Below are 19,123 nucleotides of genomic sequence, written 5' to 3'. Positions count from 1 at the left end.
ATTTGCATGCTGTGGTTTGTTCGTTCGGGTAAGGTGTGTAGACATGGAGCAGCTGGCCCCGTAACAAGCTGCTGACAGACTGCCTCTTGGTCCACACAGCTGGCCCAGTAAACAAGCTCCTGACAGACTGCCTCTTGGTCCATACAGCTGGCCCAGTAACAAGCTGCTGACAGTCTGCCTCTTGGTCCATACAGCTGGCCCAGTAACAAGCTGCTGACAGACAGCCTCCTGTTCCATACAGCTGGCCCAGTAACAAGCTGCTGACAGACTGCCTCTTGGTCCATACAGCTGGCCCAGTAACAAGCTGCTGACAGACAGCCTCCTGGTCCACACAGCTGGCCCAGTAACAACCTGCTGACAGACAGCCTCCTGGTCCACACAGCCTCTGTATGATCAGGATTCACACAGGCAGATGCAAACTTCCATCTCTGATTATTCTCTCTCTCTCTTTCTTGTTTTGATTTGGCCTAAATTTGAGCAAAAGATCCTCCGTTTCGAAAATGTGATTGTAGCTACAATATCTCAGCTGTGGAGGAAGAGTTGTGGTATTCACCCAGCAGTAAAAAGATAACAGGTGTTTGTCTGCAGCGAGGAATACGTAGCATATGTGGGGGGCTGGGGGGATGCTGGTTGCCAGATTGGTTAAATACCAGTAGGATATTTATTTTGGAATTCAGAAAACATGGTAGATCTGTGAAGCTTTATTTATCCCACCGGTGCCTACTTGTAATCACAAGTGGCTCCATTATAGAAATGAAGGAGCTAGGAGTGTTCTTTGGTCGTGCTGGTGATAGTGTCAAGGACAAACTTCAGAAGTCTTATCTCTTTTCTAGCCAATCAGGCAGTTTGTCACCATGTTGTAACAAGACGCCGTGTATAATGAGCTTTGTCTGCCTCAATTGGAGGCAATCAAGAATCAAATCCCAGACACCACTCTCATCCACTCTTCACCATCCCCTCCACCAGCACCCCTTCCTTCGCCCCGGATCTCTGGCAGATAAGACTGCCTGCCGCCTGTCTGTCACAGATAGGACTGGAGAAGGAAGGAGAGGAGGAGGAGGGAGGAGGAGGCGGGTTGATTGATTTGTAATGCTCTAGAACCAGAACTTCCCCAACTCACGACAACTCCTCTATTCCTTAACAAGTAATACCAGTGCCTGGAAGTAGCTTTGATGCAGCGTACCAATCTGGCGGCCATTTTGTAAAGCACCACTTTCACCACTGTGCTACTACAGTTGTCAACAATAGACTACTTCAATTTATCCTTAGTTTGAGATAAGTAAGTTCCACCAGAAGACACTTAGAGAGGTTTCAAGTTCGGACAGACTCTCTTCTAGTGATTATATGCACAAGTTCAGTCCTCATGGTTCTCCCCAGGTGCCCTACGTCGAGCTGGGAGGCAAGACGCTGATGATGACGGTGTACGACTTTGACCGCTTCTCCAAGCACGATGCCATCGGAGACGTGAAGCTGCCCATGAACAAGATTGACTTTAGTCACGTGACAGAGGAGTGGCGGGATCTTGTGAGCGCCGAGAAGGAGGAGGTAAATAATATAATATATATATATAATATAACATCTCTAAGTTTACACATCAGAAACTCCTAATATTTTCTTCCCCAAAGTTATGACAGTTGACTACCAGTATGGAGTGTTGTCACCAAGGTAACAGTTCATTTCTAGAAAATCCACGATCAGACATTTTAAATTACACGTTTTATCACATGTCAATCGTATGACTATGTTAAAAATGTTTTACCTGGGATTGAAGAGTGAGCTCAGTGCCAAACAGTAGTTGGGGGTATTCCTTCTCTCATAGAAAATGTAACATAATCATCTCTCCATGCTTCTCATTCTATTAATAAAAGTGTGCAGGAGATACAATGTTCATGGTAAATGTTACGGCGTGCAGCATTTAAGCGTGGGTTGCTAGGGGAACCTTGTTTTTAGCAGCACGCTAGGTTCATGTAAAGGTTCATTTTCACACCTGTGGTGCCAGAGAGTGGAAGGACATCTCAATCTGCAGCGTTGTTCCAGAACCAGACAAGCTACACCTGATCACTTCACGCGAGGCTTGAGACACTGTCTTAACGCCCTTAAAGTGGTAGTCGCTCGCTTGAGTGGGCTTTCGCTGAAGGTTTTGGTTTGATTTGAAATGGCCACTTTCACTATCGTTAGCACAATCTTAAACACTATATGATTATACAAATGTTGAAATGTGATCATTGTGCGAAGGCTTTAAGGATAATGTGACACACCAAGCAACTTGTGTAAGAGACAATGGGGTCAAGAAGAAGTTCCTGTCCTCATTGAATGTGTGTAACAGTGGCTGAAAGGAATGTTTCACACATCAGCCATGCCTCAGTGGCTGCAAATGACACCCAATGAGGTCCTAGCAGTTAGCTAAAGAGATGCTCTGAACAGCCCGTCCTCTAGTCTGGTCCCAGATCTGTTTGTGCGCTATAGCCAACTCCTATTTCTCCCCATGCTTCTACATTTGGCACGACCACACTAGACTAAGGGCAAAATTGGTCCTTCAGAATAATCCCAATATCCACTCAGAACAATGTATGGACTCATTACCCATATCTATGCAAATATATGCATCCACACAGAGTGAGAGGCATGTTGAACCAGATATTTCCTCTGGGGTATGATTTAAGCAATAAGGCCCGAGGATGTGTGGTATATGGCTAATATACAACGGCTAATGGCTGTTCATATGCACGACGCAACGCGAATTGCCTGGACACAGCCCTTAGCCATGGTATATTGGCCATATACCACAAACCCCCAAGGTTCCTAATTGCTTAATTATAAACTGGGTGATTTGAGCCTTGAATGCTGATTGGTATACTGGTTACACACGGAATTAGAACAGTAAAAACATAAAAACAGGCCTTAGCCCTGGTATATTGGCCATATACCACACCCCCTCGTGCCTTATTGCTTAATTATACCATGGTATTATTGAATACTCGTTTATGATTGGCTTGAAGGGCATTCCAGAGCATGGATTATTTCCCTATAACGCACGGTATATCAGCACTGTAGAATTCAATGGCCATAGTTCATTCTTAAATGTTCTATGTTTGAGCTGCTTTTGAAAGCAAAACTTGAATTGAAAACATTATTGCCATTGTTTAATTAGATTTTCATAATAGCAAGCTAGGACTAAACTAGCAAGTCTGTTTGTTTGGCTATCAAAGCAACTACTGTATCTTTCTAGTAAACTTACTATCTAGTAAACAGTGGATGTTGAACACATTTCTACCTGCAAATGAACACATTTGTAGCAGTAAATGTGTTAAATTATAGCCATGGTATAAAAGGGATAATAGACTCTGGGCTCTATCCGTTCTCTGAAAAATTATACAACTCCGTGAAAGGTTCCACGTCGTTCATTATTCTCTACAGAATGCATAGACCCTTGTCGATTATCCCTTACATATACAGTAGGTCTGTGGAAAAGATAACATGGCGGCATTCTGTTCATATAACTTTAAAATGAAGCCAGAATAACAGATGGATTCCAGATGAATTCAGAAGGAATCCAATCTTTTTTAAGCGACACGTGTTTTTACCCCCAAGCCATAAGATTCCTGAACAGGTAGCCAAATGGTTACCCGGACAATTTGCATTGTGCGCCCCCCCCCCCCTCCCCCTAACCGGGCTATCTGCAATGTGTCCCACCACCCGCCAACCCCTCTTTTTACGCTACTGCTACTCTCTGTTCCCATACCTACATGTACATACTACCTCAATCAGCCTGACTACCCGGTGTCTGTATATAGCCTTGCTACTGTTATTTTGAAATGTCTTTTTACTGTTGTTTTATTTCTTTACTTACATACACACACATACACATACTTTTTTTTCGCACTATTGGTTAGAGCCTGTAAGTAAGCATTTCACTGTAAGGTCTACCTACACCTGCTGTATTCGGCGCACGTGACAAATAAACTTTGATTTGATTTGATATCAGGGGGTTTCATAATTTGTTTATTTGCCACTGTGTATCCTTCTAGAAACAAAGGTTCCTTACAACGGCGTCTGTTGTCGAGAAGAAAAGGGATGCGGGGACAATTGGATTTATCTGCAAACGTGCTTTGAAATAACACACCCATATTGGCTGAGGGAACCACAGACCATGCATTTTATTAGCTACAAAATGTTAGACTCTTCCTACTCGGTTGTATAACAGTGTTGACATAGCGAAAACATCCTCCTCAACCTGGCGGGTCAAACACGAGGCGCTCTCAGCAGGAGAGGCAGTGCTGGCCTTTCCCAGATATTTCTGGAATATATTAGACCATGATGGCTTCAGACAAGCATCATTTATTTCAGCGTTTTTTTTTCTCTTAGTCTCTCTGCCCACGTCTCCCCGGGAGGAGTGTGTGTTTATGTTGATGAAGCTGGAGCCTCTGTCATTAAAGTGAGTCTATTTAGTCCCGTCGGCTCTGGGCTGAGTGTACAGGCCAGGCACGGCTAGATACACTGACTGAGTAATGGCAACCCAGGCTGAGAATAAACCTGCCCCATATACAACTCACATCTGGCAACCATATTATATTCTCATCACATATATTTAGTATTAAGGAATCAGTCTTGATTGTAATTTGATAAAAGACCTCTGATATATAACACAAAAATCAATGTTCAGGCCTCCTTGGCCCTTGATTTATGAGGTCTATTCATAGTGGCTGTTTCCAATCATGTGTAATTCAAGTTGGACCTGGGACACTTATTGAGCGTCAGTCTGTTCCACTTGTTAATATGTGTAATTCCAGAAATATAAATCACATTTTGAGTCTGTTCGCTCTGTGACTATGATTGTTTATTTCTATGTTGATGTGTATGACACAAGGGAATGATTGATGACGTTCTGTCTCTCAGCAGCTATAACCTCAGCCAATAACCTCTACAACAGGGGTTCCCACAAACTGCATTCAGCAGCGGGACGTTTTTTCCTTGAGCGGATGGTCGGGGGTCCCGGAACATAATTGCAAATCATTTGTCAAAATGACCACAAGATGCCCAAACAAATATAATATTTGACTAAATCATAAGAATTTCAAACCTTGATTACATTTGGATATGGTAACATATGTATCCCTATTATGCGTTGGAATACTTGGGGACAGATTTACTCAATTAAAATCTCTTGGAGCTGAATTCCTGTTTTTTTGTTACGTTGTTTTATGTCGTCGTCGTCGTCACCCCCCCCCCCCCCCCCCCCCCAAAAAAAAATTGCTCAGAAAACTTAGGGGGCGAAGAAAATTCACCCAAGGGCCAAATTCGGTCCACGGGCCGCCAGTTGGGAAAGCCTACCCTAAAAAGATCCAAGAAAACCCAAATGGGAAAACAGAATCCATGTGAAAGCATTTAAGCTTTTAGACAGACAAGACTAGACAACCAAAACATGTGTCACTTCGGGAGACAACTTCATCCTTATTCATAGCTATGGTCATGACTCCTCTCTCTCTCTCTCTCCTCTCACAGCAAGAGAAGCTGGGTGATATCTGCTTCTCCCTGCGATACGTGCCCACCGCTGGTAAGCTGACCGTGGTCGTCCTGGAGGCCAAGAACCTGAAGAAGATGGACGTGGGAGGCTTGTCAGGTGAGCAGAGCAGAGCTGAGGGCCACAACAAGGATGGCCAGGCAAGACGATTGACAGCCAGGGGGCCTGAGATGGTAGTAAGGAATTTTACCTCCAGACCTGCTCTCATCTGTGTCATGTCCACTCAAGAGGAGGGGCTGTCATTATGAAACCCTCAGTCAAAGCCACTCTCTCTCTCTGGTAATGAACGCTCTCAGGGTGTTACAGTATGTATTAGAAACCATTGTTTTGCCCTCTCCCCTCTCTGTGCTGTTCTAGGGGTTTTGCTGAAGGCTTGGTGAGTCATTGTGGGGCCCAGTGTTTTGTCAGGTTGGACTTTGGGAAATTGGTGTCTGTTGGAGACTTTGAGCTCTGATTGTGCTGCTCTTTCACTCCCCGCTGGCTTTCCACGCGACAGGCTCATCTTTTGTCTGAGAAAATCTGCGGCAGCAATCACTTCAGTGTCTCCTATTTTCCTGCAGCTATTTCTCTCAAACAACAACCGTCCCCAACCAATCATTGCCCACCATTATATTGGCAGGAGATAACAGATAGCATCTGAAGTGATTAATGTATGTCTAAACTCTACCTCCAAAATGTGGACAGCAATAGAAATGGCATTTTGTCTTCCATAACAATGCCAATGTGATGCCAATGTGATGCCAACAGAACATGTGGTTAGACCCAGGTACTCCAGGGATCAGGGGTGTGGGTGGTGGTTACTGGGCTCCACTGTGCAGACCTGCTGTTGCGTGGGAGAAAATACACATGGACAGTAATGATCGCAGTAGGCACTAATGAACACCCTGCTTTATGTTGGCAGGAGATCCCATAGGGACTACACTGAAGTAACGCTTTGGAAAGTCACCTGGCCATTGCGGCCATGGTTCACTAATGCACCTGTAGAGGCTCATAGATAGACACATTTCTAATGAATTGACCAACTCTGAAAAGTGAGCCTGATGCCATGTTAACAGAATGTTTCATTTGCGATAGTGACCACGCATTCCACACACACACACACACACACACACACACACACACACACACACACACACACACACACACACACACACACACACACACACACACACACACACACACACACACACACACACACACACACACAACACATGGCACACACAACACATGGCACACACTCCTGATCATGTGCAGGTGTGTGTGTACTGCAGAGAGTAATCCATCTAGTGTTGAGCAGCTTCCCATCCATCAGTGAGCATGGGGCAGAACTCTCCCTGAGGGCCAGAGAACGCCATGATGGATACCAGACACTCTCCCATGAAGCTCCCCTCGGAACATCACACCATCACACCACCAATACTGTTCTACACAGAAAGGTGGACAGGGGAAAGTTGTCGCTGCTGCACTGCTCAGAGATGAGCAAAGAAATCTAATTTTCTAAACCTTTCCTCTTGGAAGGAGGGCTATGTGGGCGCGGGCCCCTTCTAGCAAGCAGAGCCAGCTGTGTACATTTCCTGTATGGTCCTAGTGATACGGGCCATTCAGGAGCTAGAAATAGGAGCCCACCTGAACCATTCATCACTCCACCCCACAAAGAGCCCCCCCAGCCCCCAAATCCAACCTTCCACAGCTGGGTCTACCCCACCCCTCCCGTCTCCCTGGCTCTCTCCTATCCATTCCTTGGACCATTTCTAATCCCCTATCCTCCTCTTCCTCCCTGTCCTTCCTCCTAACCTTAACCCTCTCCAGGCTGCAGTTACCATGCATCTAGTTCATTCTCCCTCCCTGTGCCTCACAGCCTAGCAGGCCATCAGTGCCTGACTTGCCTAACAGAACCGCTACCTCACACTAGCCCAAGACCTTCCGTCATCTGTCTGTGAGTAGTGTGCCTGGTAGCCATTAGCCAGAACCCATGCCTCCCTGCTTGCATTTCCACTCGAAGCATTAGCTCTCATCTGTCGCCATTTGCATCATGGGATTGGCCACATCTTAAGCTGTCAATCAAGCTGATGAGGTAATAGAAGGGAGGCAGTTTGAAGGCCAGGCAGTTACTGTGGGAAACTTATTCCGAAGGAAAGTGGTTAGTAAGGTTGGCTGGGCTTGACATGCAATATGCCAAGGGTAATTGGTGCATGGTTTATCTAGTGTGTTTAAAAGGTCAAAGTGGAGCCAAGTCTGGGGATTTCTGGTTGAATTATTAACATATGGTAATAGCATGTTTTCATCTTAGTTGCCATTGGATTCAGGTTCCGAACTATGATTTCCATTTTAATAGCACATTAGACTGGCTACACTGTTGTCGGTGGGTCTGTGTTAGTGTGTGTGTTGCGTCTGTCAGAGTGTGTCAGTCAGTGTGTGCATGGATATGTCTCTCATTGTATACTCAAATGAGCATACTGTATCATAAAATCTGTAAGGGGATAACATAATTTCTAGCCAATGGCTTCTAGCCATCCCAAGACCCTATTGAGAATCATATTGGCACATCATTGTCTATCCAATCTATCCAACTGGTAAAGTATTTAACACTCTCACCTGGGTTTTTACTGGAATGAGAATTATAGGAGCTATTGTTCGACTTTCATGTTACCTATTGAAGTCCCAAACAGTAGGCTAGATAACAGGCGTCTTGTTCCCACTCACACAGCTTATTTCGACATTCATGTTTTTGATGTCAACCGAACAATGAACAAGGTAGTGAAGCTGAACACAATGACAGCAATTTTACCTTTTTTAAATGCTTGGCTTGTTTTGTTCAAGTTTTGAAAGAGAGCGTTGTCATTCCTTTTGAAAGGAGCCAATACTCTGGTATCTCTTCGTCGCTCCGCCTCCGGGTTTGACTAACCAACTAAACAAATACCAAACAAGCATAATTCCCGTACACGCTTTAGGGCAGAAAGTATTGTTTTGGACCCCTGTAGCTAACAAAATTGTGTTCCAATTTATTTTATCTAACAAGATATCGCAGAATACTATATCGCAGTTAGCCCATTGTTTGAAGTGTCAACTTCTCCAGAAGTGTCTTTTTGCCAGGAGAATAGACGTCAAAGCCTGGCAGATAGATGAAATAACACGCGTGTATATAATAACAATAATTAGTGACTATCTCACAAGTAATTGATGGTCTGGGATTGGTCCTTTTCTCCACTGCTGTCCTGTTTATCGAGCCTAATTACTGCTCAGCAAACGAGACACCTCTATTTTCATTCAAATATGTATAATTATTAATAATTCTTCTGATTGCCCCAAATAATCGTAACAGCCAGAATCGCTGTATCATGCTGTGCACCAAAACTTGTTTTAAAAGAGCACCTAATCTAATCATCGTTAAAAGTTCTCAGCTGAGCCACTCCTGAATCACAGTGGAAGGTTTATTTTTTGTCAACAACCTCGTCTTATCATAACATAACTATATCCCTGGAGGGACTCGTAGAATACAGTATATACAGTACCATACAATCCATCGAAGGCAAGACACTTGTCTTTCTCATAATCTTTGCTGAAAATGTACAGATAACCTTATAGACTCAAGGTGAGTTCCTATATTTAAGTACAGTATATATTGTGACAATGGGAACAACTCTCACTAGTATGACTCACCACAGGAGAGAGCTCCAGTACCCATGGAATTAAAATACAGTTGAAGTTGGAAGTTTACATACACTTAGGTTGGAGTCATTAAAACTTGTTTTTCAACCACTCCATAAATTTCTTGAAAACAAAACTATAGTTTTGGCAAGTCGGTTAGGACATCTACTTTCTGCATGACATAAGTACTTTTTCAAACAATTGTTTACAGACAGATTATTTCACGTATAAAATGTATCACATTCCCAGTGGGTCAGAAGTTTACATACACTAAGTTGGCTGTGCCTTTAAACCGCTTGGAAAATTCCAGAAAATGATGTCATGGCTTTAGAAGCTTCTAATTGTCATCATTTGAGTCAATTGGAGGTTTACCTGTGGATGTATTTCAAGGCCTACCTTCAAACTCCTTGCCTCTTTGCTTGACATCATGGGAAAATCAAAAGAAATCAGCCAAGACCTCAGAAAAAAATGTATAGACCTCCACAAGTCTGGTTCATCCTTGGGAGCAATTTTCAAACGCCTGAAGGTTCACCTGTACAAAGATTAGTACGCAATGATAAACACCATGGGACCACGTAGCCGTCATACCACTCAGGAAGTTCTGACTCCTAGAGATGAACGTACTTTAGTGCGAAAAGTGAAAATCAATTCCAGAACAAATTCAAATGGCCTTGTGAAGATGCTGGAGGAAGCAGGTACAAAAGTATCTATATCCACAGTAAAACGAGTCCTATATTGACGTAACTTGAAAGGCCGCTGAGCAAGGAAGAAGCCACTGCTCCAAAACAGCCATAAAAAAGCCATACTACGGTTTTCAACTGCACATGGGGACAAAGATCGTACTTTTGGAGAAATGTCCTCTGGTCTGATGAAACATAAATAGAACTGTTTGGTCATAATGACCATCGTTATGTTTGGAGGGAAAAGGGGGAGGCTTGCAAGCAACATCTCAAGACATCAGTCAGAAAGTTAAAGCTTCGTCGAAAATGGGTCTTCCAAATGGACAATGACCCCAAGCATACTTCCAAAGTTGTGGCAAAATGGCTTAAGGACAACAAAGTCAAGGTTTTGGGAGTGGACATTGCAACGCCCTGAACCCAATCTTATAGAAAATTTGTGGGCAGAACTGAAAAAGTGTGTGCGAGCAAGGAGGCCTACAAACCTGACTCTGTCAGGAGGAATGGGCCAAAATTTACCCAACTTATTGTGGGAAGCTTGTGGAAGGCTACCCGAAACGTTTGCCCCAAGTTAAACAATTTAAAGGCAATGCTACCAAATACTAATTGAGTGTATGTAAACTTCTGACCTACTGGGAATGTGATGAAAGAAATAAAAGCTGAAATAAATCATTCTCTCTACTATTATTCTGATATTTCACAGTCTAAAAATAAAGTGGTAATCCTAACTGACCTAAAACAGGGAAGTTTTACTAGGATTAAATGTCAGGAATTGTGAAAAACTGAGTTTAAATGTATTTGACTAAGGTGTATGAAACTTCTGACTTCAACTGTAGTTGTCACTTCTCAAGGCTGCAGGGCTCTTCACTGGCTGTGTGCAGCAATGTGATAACAGCCTATTTCTATGGGTGAAGTATGTTTGCGGGGCACATAGACCATGTCCCCTCACATAAAAGGTGAGTAGAAGCATATAAAGAGAACTCAGCGCCAATGCTGACAACCTACATACAGTAAAGTGTGTAAAGCCACAGGCACTATCAAGAGCCAATCAAATCATTTGTAGTAAATAATATACTGCTATAGAATAGTATCAGTGTGTTACATACAGAAGCACAGTGGATGTTACTGGAGGATGAGTACATGCTTGTTAAGATAATGGATGTACTGTCTGCACTGTGACACTTCTCTCCCTCTCTCCGTCTATCTCTTTCTCTTTTTCTTTCTCTCTCATCTCCCTTTCTCTCTCCACCTCTCTCTCTCTCTCTCTCTCTCTCTCTCTCTCTCTCTGTCAGTCACAGGGGATAGTGAGGCTGTTCATAACAGGGTAATGGACCTCCTCAGTGAGGGGGTTATCACATCAACCAGTCCTGTAGTATTAATGAACCTTCACTGCCTTCAGCCAGTGCTCCCTCACCTCACCACACAGCATGCCATCAAGCCTCTCAGCTGGAGACCATATTATTTGTTTTGTTTCTCATGCATACTGCCCGGCTGTTTAAGGGAGCTCCAGGTTCGCAGCCCCACTCCAGTCATTTACACTTGTGTGGAAAGCAATGAGGCCAGGTGTTATTATAATGATGAACGAATGGAAAACCAATTTGGTGGTGATTAGGGAAATGCAGAAGTTTGGAAGTGTGTGTGTGTGTGTGTGTGTGTGTGTGTGTGTGTGTGTGTGTGTGTGTGTGTGTGTGTGTGTGTGTGTGTGTGTGTGTGTGTGTGTGTGATGTGTGCGACGTAGCTTAGTTGCATGTGAATGATTCATGTCAACTCCAAGTGTGTAAAACCGAGATGACAGTGGGGCCCTGCGTGCCCCTCCTCCATGGCCCATCCAGAACGATGGGAGGGAAACTAAGATGACAGCTGAGCTATATTTAACCTGCTTGTGTTGACGTACGTTCAACATCTCGTACACAGCCCCCGCAAGCCAACACACAGCACACTCGAGTAAGCAGCCAACGTGCATGTTTACTAGTAGCTTTCTGTATTTACCGTTTGGTCTTCACACGCTCAGTAGACTAATTATGATTGGCATTGATAGCTATTCTCTTTCACTTAGGCCTATAATTCAAAATATATAGCAATGACTAGTTATCGACAAGCTTAAAGCCTAGATCTAAGCGATTCTGTTGAAACCGACGGGTGAACACACAGTAACGCTGAAATAGGCTCGTAACGGTAGGGAATGAATATAATGTGTTTGTTTTGGATGTACACACTGTCGTGTTAAAAGGTCGTCTGTCATCTGTTTGGCACAGAGCCAGCTGGGATAGAAAAGGTCCTGTTATGGCTGCTGCTCTGACAGATCGCATGGGACAGGTGCCTGCATCGTCTCCTCCACAAACACCTGCAGCCGACGTCGCTCATGTCCTCCCCGTTAGCCACTTCTTCACACACCTGCTGCTCCCTGTTCACTGGGAAGGGAGGGGGACTCTTTATAAATGGGCACAGCATCTTTTCATTATAACCCGGCCCATTGGCAGTGATCCAAATGAGTGACTGTCACGCTTGCAGCAAGGATCTGCCTCCGTATACTAAAGTGTAGACAGACACAAGGAACGGTAAACGCGCTCTCTCTCTCTCTCTCTCTCTCTCTCTCTCTCTCTCTATCTCTCTCTCTCTCTCTGCGACAGGCGCATCACATCAGGTACCGCGGCCACTCATCCGCAAAATGGGCAGAGATTAGAGCTGTCTGGGATGAGACGCCAAAATGAGCTGGATATGAGTTGGGGTGCGTCGCCCGCCAAAACCCAATAATCCTGGCGGTGAGATAAGAAGAGTCGGGGTAGAATAGGGCTGAAAGCCACGGGACACCACAGGTGTTTTTCTAACAGTGGAGGGATAGGTTATCTGTGATATCCCTGCCTGGGTGTTGTTGTTGTGTGTATTCAGCCTCAGTCTCTATGGATAGGGGGATTTTATCCAGTGCTGGTCATTCAGACCCAGGCCTGTGTGGATGGTCAAGATGAGGCAGAGGTAGCCAGACACAGGGTTGGAATGGGAAGGAGTTGGAATGTATTTATACGGTTGTGAATGTGAGGTCTTTTTTTATACAGAGATAAAAGATTTCTGCACAGGTTCAAGACTGTGGCAACTGATGATCAGGAGCAGGGATGAAGAAATACTTCGCCATTAAACGGAATTGCGTACGTGTGTGAATGCCTGTGTGAGTTATACAGCTGTCACAGCCATGGATCAGGATCTGATGCAGCCTCTGTTATCAGTCTGCTGTGACAGTTCCAACCAAGGGGATTGAGCCTAACCTCCACAGAGACCTTGGGGACCATACTTAGTTCATCCACAAACTTCCCTCCATTAACCTCTAATCATGACCTATTAGAAAAGCTTCCTATCAGCGTCAACAGCAAAGCTGTAGAAGTCTGATTGTTTGTAATCGGCTCTCTCATGACACATCTTTAGTTTCCTACAGGGACATTAGTAGAACCTATAAAGAAGGGAACTGAGCTGAAGAGAATTCACTGCACACATCAAAAAAAGAAAGAGAGAAAAAAACAATAAAGGGGTTGTTGATGTTAGAGTCTGATAGAAAGTGGTGATACGGCCGTGTGATGCTCACAGTCCGACACTGGAGAAGATTCCCATTTAGATACTGCTGGGCCTATTCACTAACACACACCTCTCCTCCACTGTCTCTTTTATCATCGCACAGCCCTCACAGGAGAGTAATAAACGTCACAATGGACACCCGCTCTCGAGGCTGCATTCTCTTTCTCTCTCTCTCTCTCTCTCTCTCTCTATTTCTCTCTTTTTGTTCTAGCTGTTCTCTCCCTTCTGTTCATTCACCCTCTCTCTCTTCGTTCACTCAGTTCTCTCTGTCTTTCTCTCGCTATCACACTTTGTCTCCGTCCTTTCTTTTTTCTCCCTTTCCCTCTGTCCCATTGCCTTTCTTTCTCTCTTTTTCTTTCTCTCGGTTCTGCTTCTATTTTTCTCTGTCTCTCAGTGTACACTGTGCACACAGCTATGGGATGAACCTGCCAGTGAGCAATCAGCTCTTACAGATGTAGGGTCTTAATTTGAGACAGTTTTCTACAGCAGGAAAATATGCCTGCAACAACAGGAAATGTAAATTATTGTGTGAATTATAATTAATCTACATTCTTGTTTCATTCTGAAAACAGGTTGCTGGATTGAATCCCTGATACAAATCTGTTGTTCTTCCCCTGAGTAAGGCAGTTAACCCACTATTCCCCGGGCGCCGAAGACATGGATGTCAATTATGGCAGTCCCCCGCACCTCTCTGATTCAGAGGGGTTGGGTTAAATGCGGAAGACACATTTCAGTTGAATACATTCAGTTGCACAACTGACAAGGTATCCTCCTTTCCCTCTAAATTGGATAACAGATGTTTACCATTGCTTTCAAAATGTTTGCCATTGCTAGGAATCCCACAGATGTTCCACAGTCAAAACTGTAGAACAAATCCCTACAAAGCCCTACGCCATGAGCATCAAAGACAGCCTAATAAAGTCATCTGGGAGCCACAGATACATCTAGATTATGAGAACCAGCAGTATTTTAGAACAAGAGAGCATTATGAGGATTGATACTGATGCCTTGCTTCATGGTGCATTACCATGCTGGGGCTCAATTGTAACTGCCACCCTTTCCCTTAATGTGATTGGTCGTTTAGCTCAATTACCATGCCATATCCTATCATATTTCTTTGTGTTTGTTGATCCTAGAACCAACAACGCTGTCTCATCTTCAAAGATAAATGGCGTGACCTGTTTTCATTAAGATAAGTCTGTGTCTACTATCTAACTCGAATTGGTTTCAATGGCAGTCCATTACCAAGGCTCATTAGCTCTCCAAAACTAAAGTGTCTTGTCTCAAACAGGGTGCCACTCCACACCCTCCTCTCCCCTCTCCACTTCCCGCTTGTCATTAGCATTCCGAAAGGAGTAAAAGAAATCAGGATTGCTAGCCATGCTAGTCCAACGTCTTGATTGCCAATGATAAAGCAGGAAGGCTGATGGGTGAGTCTGCATCTTTTACTGGTCCTTTTGACCTGATTACCAGAGAGAGGGGGGCCACAGGGCCAGCCACAGCAGGCCCACTCTGGAGAGGCTTCAGTCTTCATTATTGGGGAAGGGAAATGAGGCCCTTCAGTGAAAGTGGCGAAAACATGAGCCACTTGAAAAAGCAGCGAAATTCTATTTATAGAAATTGTGCGCAACTCTGTTTCTCTTGCATATGATTTGAAATGGGTTTGTAAGTACGGTGAATATTATCAGACTGTGTGATTCCTCTCCGTGTTGATATATCCAAATAAAGTGACAGACAAGGTGTGACTAAAACATATGAGTGTATAGACACTAGAAAGGGAGGGTGTAAATGCCTTGTAGGTTCTAACCTGGCCCTCTCTTCTTTCCTCAGATCCCTACGTGAAGATCCACCTGATGCAGTGGGTTCTAACCTGGCCCTCTCTTCTTTCCTCAGATCCCTACGTGAAGATCCACCTGATGCAGTGGGTTCTAACCTGGCCCTCTCTTCTTTCCTCAGATCCCTACGTGAAGATCCACCTGATGCAGTGGGTTCTAACCTGGCCCTCTCTTCTTTCCTCAGATCCCTACGTGAAGATCCACCTGATGCAGTGGGTTCTAACCTGGCTCTCTCTTCTTTCCTCAGATCCCTACGTGAAGATCCACCTGATGCAGAACGGGAAGAGGCTGAAGAAGAAGAAGACAACAATTAAGAAGAACACCCTCAACCCTTACTACAACGAGTCCTTCAGCTTTGAAGTGCCATTCGAGCAAATCCAGGTAAAGGTGTTGTACGTACCCATGTGCATCTTGGGAGTTCTCCATGTTGTTGAAGCATTAAGACTAGATCTAATTGAGCTCAGTCATAAACCACTGAGTCAAGTTTTTTTTAAAGAATACTTTAAATAAGACTTAGTGCCAACACCGAGACAAATGACAAGGAGATTGTGTTCAAAGCTTGTGGCTACTAAGAGTGAATTGGTGGCTTAAAATTAGCATGTGAATGTGTGCTCTTTGGTCTGTACAGGATAATCAGTCTCAGGCTCTATTCATCATGGGCCCGATTCAGACTTAGTAAATGTACACCTTTCCTATGCACTTCTCAGTAGTTGGTATTCAGGCTTACCTAATGCAGGCGCGTAATGCATTAGTGTACCTCAAATTTGTATTTTGTCGACAGACTACAATACATTGAAGGAACGGGTTCAGAATATAGGGATCAATGAAAGAAAGCCATCTACTGTATATATATGCATATTCAGCTCGGTTTCAGCACCAACTGGTAAATAAAAAAATACTCTGATCTTGTAGACTTTAAGCAAAATGTATGGTTATGAAAGTATGTATGAATCATATTTTACAGGTTTGGAGTGCGTCTACGCACAAAATTGATTAATGAAAGTTGAGATACTCAAGTTCATTCCATTAAATATTAGAAGGTGGAAGTAGATGTACTATAGGGGTTGAACAGTAGTCCTAGAAATCTACCCTGATCCTCATTAATCATGGAACTGTATGACAACGGTCCAGTCATCGTGAACCATGCACCAGGCTTAAACTGCTACGTGTGGTCTGAGTTCCATATTGACTCAAGTAGGCTATGAGTAGGCTGTCCCAAATGATTTCACAGTGTTAGCCTGATATGATCCACTAATGCTAGCACCCCTCAGGAACAACTACACAGACATGACAGAGGAAATAAAAAGTGAACGGAATGGAATCTTTCAAAATGCAGGCAGCAAATTTAACAGTTACAAATGTATGTGTGGCTCCCGATAGTGGCTAATATTTAACAATACATATTGTGAAGAAAAAAAAACTGCAAAACGTCTGGGTATATAATTAAAACATTCTAAAGCGCAATTTGGCAGATTCGGTCCGACAGAAGCCTGTAGCTTGGGTCTCCAAATTTCATCTATGCAAATGATGAGGGCATACAAATAAAATCAGATTAACGGCACAGCTATTTACAGCCTACTTCACTGTGGGAATGGGGACACAATACATATCATGTTGATAGGATTTTTAGTTTGCTTCCATATGACTGGTTTAACATTTAATGGTCACCTACACATGGTTAGCAGATGTTAATGGTCACCTACACATGGTTAGCAGATGTTAATGCGAGTGTAGCGAAATGCTTGTGCTTCTAGTTCTTACCATGCAGTAATATCTTACAAGCAATCTAACCTAACAATTTCACAACAACTACCTTATACACACAAGTGTAAAGGAATGAGTAAGAATATGTACATAAAAATATATGAATGAGCGATGGCCGAACGGCATAGGCAAGATGCAGTAGATGGTATAGAGTACAGTGTATACACATGAGATGAGTAATGTAGGGTATGCAGCAGCCACTCAATGTTAGTGGTGGCTGTTTAACAGTCTGATGGTCTTGAGATAGAAGCTGTTTTTCAGTCTCTCGGTCCCTGCTTTGATGCACCTGTACTGACCTCGCCTTCTGGATGATAGCGGGGTGAACAGGCAGTGGCTCGGGTGGTTGTAGTCCTTGATGATCTTTATGGCCTTGGGTGGTGTAGGTGTCCTAGAGGGCAGGTAGTTTGCCCCCGGTGATGCGTTGTGCAGACATCACCACCCTCTGGAGAGCCTTATGGTCGTGGCAGAGCAGTTGCTGTACCAGGCGGTGACACATCCCGACAGGATGCTTTCAAATGTGCATCTGTAAAAGTTTGTGAATGTTTTTAGTGACAAGACTAATTTCTTCAGCCTCCTGAGGTTGAAGAGGTGCTGCTGTGCCTTCTTCGCCATGCTGTCTGTGTGGGTGGACCATTTCAGTTTGTCCGTGATGTGTACGCCAAGGAACATAAACTTAACATAACATAAAATCCACCTTCTCCACTACTGTCCTGTCGATGTGGATAGGGGGCTGCTCCCTCTGCTGTTTCCTGAAGTCCACGATCATCTCTTTTGTTTTGTTGACATTGAGTGTGAGGTTATTTTCCTGACACCACACTCCAAGGGCCCTCACCTCTTCCCTGTAGGCCGTCTCGTCGTTGTTGGTAATCAAGCCTACCACTGTAGTGTCGCCTGTAAACTTGATGATTGAGTTGGAGGTGTGCATTGCCACGCAGTCATGGGTGAACAGGGAGTACAGGAGAGGGCTGAGAACGCACCCTTGTGGGGCCCCAGTGTTGAGGATCAGCGGGGTGGAGATGTTGTTAACTACCCTCACCACCTCTAAAACAATTGCTATGTGTATTTACAATTCTCTTCTCCAAATGGATTACTCATTTACCTAGCTCTTATCAATAGCTCTTATCAATTTATAAATGACTGTGCATGGAGAATGCTGTTATTTCTATCAAAAAAAGAAAGTACATGCTTTTCCCACTTGGAACCGACAGGTTTGCTCAACCTTATTCATGGTTTCTTCCCACACGAAGGTGGTAGAATGATGAGGGAGTTAAGTCAAGTTCAGAATGGTCACCACCCCAAACGAATAGCGTGTGAAAAGAATGCTGTTCTCATGATTAAGTTCAAGGTCAGAATGCTCATAGAGAAAAAGTGCATAAAAAGGAATTATGTTTCCATTTACACACGCTTAACTTGGGTCGGAATTCCCCCCATTTGCATTCTCATTAAATGCCTTAATTTCACAAGTTTACAAGACAATTGCACAGGGGAGTGGTGAGAGGTAATGCCATTCTCAACACATCCCTGATTACATGCCTTTGGCGTATGATTACATTTGAACATTCAAATATCTTTTCTTCATGGTGCAGTACCTTTCTATTTTCCAGTGCGATGAAATGTATATAGAGTACGGTTTAGTATGGCACTCGCACTGTTTGAGGACAAATTACTTTATGAGAAAGCACTTTAAAGCTACTAGGCCCAGAGAATTAAAGAAGATAAAGTGCATGCAAATTGGGCCAAGGGGGAATTATCTGTGAGCGGGCGTCTAAACGCCAGGCATAAAAAAGTAATTGCCTATAATTGATTTAGCACTTCACAGCTCACAAACCACGAGTTTGGTTCCACGTGCCTCCGTTTCCAACCGCGCCTAGCCTGTGAGGATGCCAATCAGAACATCCCATACCCATTGGAGAGACAGAGGGGTGACAGTGGAGGAAGCCTATACTGCTAAGTACACTCCCGCCTCCACAGAGGGTCCTTCTCTTTAAAGGGATAGAACAACCCAAATACAAGTGTCTCTGTCGTTGTTATACCTCAAAGTGATTTGAGGGGGTCAACTATCTCTTTCAAAGCCACTTGACTCCAACTGACAGGCTGAGGGACTTGGTGCAGCG

The 19,123-nt window shown here is 43.9% G+C and overlaps 1 protein-coding gene across 6 annotated transcripts in view; it reads left to right on the top strand.

Annotated features, from left to right (window-relative positions):
* Nucleotides 1-19,123, top strand: part of LOC110500005 (synaptotagmin-1) — a 217,711-nt gene that overhangs the window by 193,804 nt on the left and 4,784 nt on the right. For all 6 annotated transcript variants that reach the window (XM_090213828.1, XM_090213825.1, XM_036957293.2 and 3 more), the window contains 3 exons: nt 1,378-1,545; nt 5,503-5,620; nt 15,493-15,626. In XM_090213828.1, coding sequence (XP_090069954.1) covers nt 1,378-1,545; nt 5,503-5,620; nt 15,493-15,626 — 420 coding nt within the window. The remainder of the gene's footprint in view (nt 1-1,377; nt 1,546-5,502; nt 5,621-15,492; nt 15,627-19,123) is intronic.

This window comes from Oncorhynchus mykiss, chromosome 21 (genome assembly GCF_057628025.1).
Source record: "Oncorhynchus mykiss isolate SJ-2025 chromosome 21, ASM5762802v1, whole genome shotgun sequence".
In the NCBI taxonomy this organism is placed as follows: domain Eukaryota; kingdom Metazoa; phylum Chordata; class Actinopteri; order Salmoniformes; family Salmonidae; genus Oncorhynchus; species Oncorhynchus mykiss.
The sequence above is the reverse complement of the archived record's forward strand: the minus strand, read 5'-3'. Positions and strand labels throughout refer to the sequence as shown.